The sequence below is a fragment of the Ziziphus jujuba genome, chromosome 6 (genome assembly GCF_031755915.1).
Source record: "Ziziphus jujuba cultivar Dongzao chromosome 6, ASM3175591v1".
Classification (NCBI taxonomy): Eukaryota; Viridiplantae; Streptophyta; class Magnoliopsida; order Rosales; family Rhamnaceae; genus Ziziphus; species Ziziphus jujuba.
In genome coordinates, this window is record NC_083384.1 from 15,259,600 (window position 1) to 15,265,802 (window position 6,203).

At 36.3% G+C, this 6,203-nt stretch overlaps 1 protein-coding gene across 1 annotated transcript; it reads left to right on the forward strand.

Moving 5' to 3' along the window:
- Positions 1–263: 263 nt before the first annotated feature.
- LOC107430424 (uncharacterized) lies at positions 264–5,957 on the forward strand. The gene is made up of 5 exons (XM_016041257.4): positions 264–775; positions 2,028–2,089; positions 4,275–4,365; positions 4,863–4,965; positions 5,062–5,957. Exons 1-5 carry the CDS (start codon positions 462–464, stop codon positions 5,791–5,793), a joined length of 1,302 nt encoding a protein of 433 aa, XP_015896743.3. The 5' UTR covers positions 264–461; the 3' UTR covers positions 5,794–5,957.
- The last annotated feature ends 246 nt before the right edge of the window (positions 5,958–6,203 follow it).

Below are 6,203 nucleotides of genomic sequence, written 5' to 3' on the forward strand. Positions count from 1 at the left end.
TATAATATGTTACTTATTACAAGTTGACCTATTGCTTTTCAGAATAATTTTAATTATTTAATCTATTAAAAACATTTATTTTTAAACTTAAAAAGAATCAATAATTATACACAAAAATATGTGAGGCCCAAAAAAAACCCAAAAAAAAAAAAAAAAGAAAAAAGAAAGAAGAAGAAAGATAGTGAAAACTTTTAAAATGGGCTGAAAATCCGACCCGGCCCATAATTGAGTGGCAGCCCCAATCCCCAAATAAAAGGTCAAAAAAAAAAAAATGCCGAAGCTCGCCATCGGATCCCTGAAACAAATCACTCTGTCTCCGGTGGCTGAACCATATAAGCGTAAAGCGCCAAATCAAATTTTTACAAAAAAAGAATGCTAACCAAACACAGTGTTTCCCGCAATTCTTCTCCAATTTGAATCTCTCTCTCTCTCTCTCTTTCCCTCTCGCTCTATCGCTTTCAATGGCGGCCCCTTCACCAGCCCTAAGCAGCAACAGTTCCGATACCGCAACCGCCACAACTACCGCTGCCGTAGCCTCCACCGCCGTCACGGCCACGGCCACGGCCGCTAATACGGCTGCTTTACCCGCCGCCAAAACTACCACCGCCGCCGTCTCTGCCACCGCCACAGCTTCCGCTCCCGCTCCCGCTGCTGCTGCTGCTTCTTCCGTCCCCGCAGCGAACACGGTGGTGCATCGTACGGACACACCGCCGAAGACACTTCGCGGTCTTAACAAGCCTAAGTGCAAGCAGTGTGGCAATGTCGCTCGCTCCAGGTAAATCGTCGCCTCTATGTCATCGAAAATCTTTGCTTCTTCTGTACAGAATTAGGTCCTGAAAAATACTAACAGCTTCGTCATTCACCATCTGATATACGAATTCTCACACGCACACCGCAATTACACATGTTATTATTATTTATTGTTATTTTAAGAAAATTTGTTTCCTCTGTGTGTCCTGTTTGCAATTTGAACGAAATTTGGTACTAACTTTTTGTTAGAGCTAGAAATTGATGTTATTTATGCTGTTAGAAGCAAACGTAGGAGATACTGAGTAGTGGCACATGGTAATACGCATACAAATTTTGTAGATAGAAATATGAAAGTCCTTTTTAGGTCATTCTTACTGATATGATATTACGCTCGGCATTTTTCCATTACTCAAATGTGAACGATCTTTATAAACATGTTAGTTCTTGAATTTGTAGTCAGTGTACTGAAGGGTAGAGAGAGAGAAGTTATATTACTGCATAAACTGTCTCCATTGGAAGTAGAAAATAGAACTAAACTTGCAGTCCTGCCTTACAACTAGCTCTGAGGTACTTGAAATTGTTTTTTCTTTCTTCCAGTTTTCTTGTATTTGGAAACAAACAAACCAGACAACATATATATATATATATATATATATATATGTTAAAAAACCCAGTTTTCCGGAACCATAATAGGCAGTGGGATCTACTATCTTGTCATTGTCATTTAAATTTTCACCAACATTCTTCTCTTTTCTTTAAACATATAATAACATATTTCATATTTCTAATTTTAAAAACTCAGAACACGTTTTACAATTTTGCAAAATCGTGATAAAACAATTTTGTTCTTAAAATCAATGATATTGTTTCTTTATTGACTGTAGAAATCAGCATAAGCTTAGGATTGTGTAAAAGGTGATTAAACTCTAAGCCATAATCTGCACCTTGAATATAATGTAAGGATAAAGGAGTCAACTGTTATATTAAACAGAGAATTGCATCTTTGGAGATAGCTTGTGAGCCATCTGAGGTTTGCTGGAACAGGTTGCTTATCTTCTGTCAGACCACTGGTTAAGGATAAATCCATGGTCTGCTTGAAAGTTGATTTGTTTATGTGATGGTTGAATATGTAGTAGGAGGTGTTAGTTGTTGCTTCATGAGGCTCTACATCACAATTGTTTCTCACCTTTTTTGTTCTTAAATGATGCTTGTTTTATTCATATATCATAAATTAATATTTTCCTAAAATGTTTTGATTATATCAATAACCTATGCAGGTGTCCATATGAATCATGCAAGAGTTGCTGTGCCAAAGCTCAAAATCCATGTTATATTCATGGTATGCTAATTTCAAGTGTGTTTGCTTTATTATAGGATTGGCACTTTCAAGAGTGTGGCTACCGCTCAAGAATAGTTTATTTGGTTGTACTTTTTTTGGTTATTTTTTTGCTTTGAAGTTGCATTGCTGAGTTATAGAATATCAAGTAATTGAATATTGATTATGCTCTCTAAAGCTGATATTCAAAGTTTCTACTAGCGAATTTATACTGTTCCTTGATATTGGTTTTTCTTGCTTCATTTTGTGTCAGATCATCTTTACCTCAAATGTGCAATTAGTGAAAAGGCATATTGACCTTGTTTTGCTTTGGCTAGTTTGGAAACTTGTGAACTTTTATTTACTAAATGTTTGACTATTTAGCTGGGTTTCCTTACTGTTTGATGCTAGTGCTGATATTCTCGGTTTTAAGAAAGCTTTTGCATGCAGGCAATTTCCTGCATGTATTATTATATTTGGCTGATAGATTTTATATGTGTATTAATCGGCGTTAATTCCTTGGAAAATGCAAGTGTGGATTACTTCTAATATGGCTGGAAGTCAACGAAGTAGGAAAAGTAGCTTAAAGGTTAACTGAAATGATATTAACAAGTGCACAGTTGTCAAGGAAGTCTCTTAAGGTTCCTTCTGGCCTACTATACGGCTTATACCTGTAGGCATGGTGATGGGCCATTGACCACCTATACTTCCGTTTTTGTTTTCTTTATTAACTCAATTTGATTTTTCCTTTAAGGTTAAGAGCTAAGGCTTATAAAGCTTCAAGGAATGGAATATTGCTAGTGGTTCCACATCCATTCTGTTACTTGTTTGTGGCAGTAATGGCCTTTAGAGTGTACATGGGGCAAAGATGTGAGAATTTAGTGTGTTCATGATGGAAGAAGTATCATGGGTGATGATGAGAACGTAGTTTTCTAGACACTTTATGATTTGTTGCAAATTTATTACTTGTGGGGCATTGTGCCCCAAAGTCATGTTTTGCCATACATGGTTATTAAGGTTTGACCATGCTTGTGGATATGTTAAGCTTATAGGGCTTGTGGATATGTTAAGCTTATAGGGACAAGAAGGGGTGTAACTATATGTGTTGGATCTTGATCATAATTTCTTGCCTAGGTGAAGAAAACACATATAGGGTAATGAAAATGTGAGCATCGTTAGCTTTTGGTTATGATAATCCAAAATGCTTTTGTTGCACTATTTTGAGAGCCATTGTTGATGACTTGATTTGAGTATGTGCAACTCAACATGGTGACGTATGTGACAGATACATGTTATGGCCAGTTCTTGCCGACCCTTCGTGGGCACAACTTCACACAGTGTTAAAGGAGGCCCATCATTAATACATACTCAAACAACATGGTATTTCATTAATGTGGTGAAGCCTTGGTGCTATGCTGTGTTGGTGAATTTGCAGAACATGACATTAAGTTTGGTGGCCTTAATTTTGAAAGCTAGCAATATATGCCTTTTACCAAAGTGAGACTTCCCTTAAGGCTGATACTCGAAATAACCTTTCCTATCCTTTTGCTTGTTTACTAAGGCAAAGAGTACTACTACTACAAGTTCTATGAGGACTTTCTGTTCACTGGATATTATAGTAAGAAATTATGCATTTATGCATTTAAGTCGGTGCTGTCCATGCCATATGTTGTTATAAGTGAGAAATTCTGGAAGGCCAACAAAATTCTTTTCTGGATCTTGTCTTACACAATTCACCATAATTTTATATTTGTAATTTGGAAGCTTATTGAACTAAAAACTAAATAATTTTGCTAAACTATGTCTTTTGTATAAAATAATTCTGAAAATGAGGCTTGCTTACTCACCTTTTGAAATTTGTGTAGAGAACTTAAATGTTGATGTAAATTAATGTTGGCACGAGTTGTGAGGAATCAGATATAGCATGCTTGTTCTGGCAGAGTTTTGTTTCCTAATCACAACTCTGGCCTAAGTTCATTGTGCACAACCTTAAATTATACAATTGGCAATTCTAGTTTGATAGTATTCTTCTTAAGTAAACTCCAAGGTGCAAAGGAGTACTTAAATGTTTGATTTAATGGAAGGTTTCCTTTTAGTTGAATACAGCATATTGACTTCAATAAAGTTCTGTTTTCTATAATACGTTTTATCTTTTGAGGAGCACAACCTTGTACTTTTCTTCACCTTACTGTCTATGTTACAACTGCAGTTTTGAAAGCAAATGCGACTTTTCCAGACAAGACGCCACCTTCAAATTCTACTTTATTTGACCAGCATTCTACGGAGGCATCACCATCAGGGTGAGTTCTGAGCATTAACCTCCCAGTTTGGCTTTTTATATTTCTGTTAAATGTCATCTGTATTCTCTAGTTTTATTATTTTAAAGTATGGGTTGTGCAATTGTTTTAAAAAAGAAATGCATTCTTCTGCTAGAAAGAACTACACTGCTCGTCCATCATTTCTAACATTGGTCAGACTTTTCAAAGCCTACAATTATTAGCACCTTTGCCAAAAGTATCCAATCCAGCGGACCTGAAGTGAGCATCAGGATAGGTGTTAAACTTGCTGATTTTGATGACTATTGAGTTATTTTGTTGAAGATGATTGGCCAAAGTGCTCTGTAGGGTTTTACCTTGTATAGATTTTTCCATTCTACATTTGATTTGAAGATAGGATATTCGTGAATAATGAAATACTTTTCCATGGCTCTCTCTCTCTCTCTCTCTCTAAACTTCTTTTATGCATTGACGTAAGCTTCCACTCTCTCTAATGTGTTAACATCTTGGATCTGTTTCAGGAATTCACATAGAGTTGCATCACTTCGGCAACTTTCAAACACTTTTGCTCAGTTCAATAATGTGCAAATTCCACTCCGTTCAAGGAAGCCAATGACCAGAAAGGTGCATATGATTTAAAAAAAAAGAAAATTTTTTTTGTTCCCAATTGCTATTTTATTGTGCAAGAATGAATTGTCCTAATTTAGGAAGTAATTGCAGGATGCTGCAGCTATAAATGAATGGAGATTTTCCAAGCTAAAGGAATACAAGGATAGAAACATTGAAGTGGAAGATGAAGCTTTTGATCGATACATGCAAAATGTTAATTTGCTGGAGGAATTATTTTCTGTGAAGTCTATTCCAGAAAGGTCTATGGAGGATGTGAATTCTAGTCCAGAAAGGTCCATGGAGGATGGAACTTCTAACCATGACCCTACTTCCATGGATGATGAAACTGGGCCTACGGTCTCGGGGCTGAAGTTGATGCTGAGATCAGATCCTGTGAGAACCGATAACTTCAGAGAGCGGATGAAGCAAATTGTTGATCAAGGATTAAACAAGCTTCAGAAGTGTGAGTTAGATTACGCCCTTAATGAACCAATTAACCAAAATGAACTGGATAAAGGGCCCAAAAGAACAAAAGATTTATGGGCCGAAAGGGCTTCAGCTTTAAGTGATCTCAATGATAGACTAAATAAGGCCCGAAACGATGAGGATCTAAAATATTGCTTGGAGCTGAAATCTCAGCTCTTCAGTCATCACACATCGTCAAGTCACGTAGGATCTAACTCTGAGATATTGAAGGACCAGAATGCCAATAATAATTTGGAATCCACAAAAGTATCGAATTATTCATTGTCCAGATTGGTTACTTCCGTTGAAATTGATCAAGAAACTCTTAGAAATGTGGATGCACACTTCTCTTCCTTACAGCAAATAGAAGGTCTATAATTAGAGGTAAGCTTTTGGTGTAGAATATGGACTTGTAGATTAGCCCAGTTGGAAGGATAGAGTTCAAAAATAGTTGATAGCTGCCATAACTTGCTCATGTAATGTTATTTGTGAATGCATGTTCATACATTTAGTCTATTAACTCAACGATGTTTATCTGGTAACTACGTCCAATTTTGCATTTTTCATTTTGAACCCGGATTTGCATACATGATTAACCCTACGGCTTCACAACTTGCATAATGGTTAATTTAGCAGTTCTAATATGCTGTATTGGAAGTCAATAGTTTTTATCCTTCTGTGCTTCAGTTTTTGGTTCATTCTTTTAAATAGCTATTTTTACCTTTGAAAAAATTGAATTTCACCGCCAGTTTGATATAGCATAAGTACTACATCTGCTTAATGTTTTA

Excerpts from the sequence above, each read along its gene's own strand:
- LOC107430424 (XM_016041257.4), top strand. The coding sequence starts at position 462 with ATGGCGGCCCCTTCACCAGCCCTAAGCAGCAACAGTTCCGATACCGCA. Across the intron at positions 776-2,027 it reads GGCAATGTCGCTCGCTCCAG|GTGTCCATATGAATCATGCA; the intron begins GTAAATCGTCGC and ends TAACCTATGCAG. Across the intron at positions 4,966-5,061 it reads GGAAGCCAATGACCAGAAAG|GATGCTGCAGCTATAAATGA; the intron begins GTGCATATGATT and ends AAGTAATTGCAG.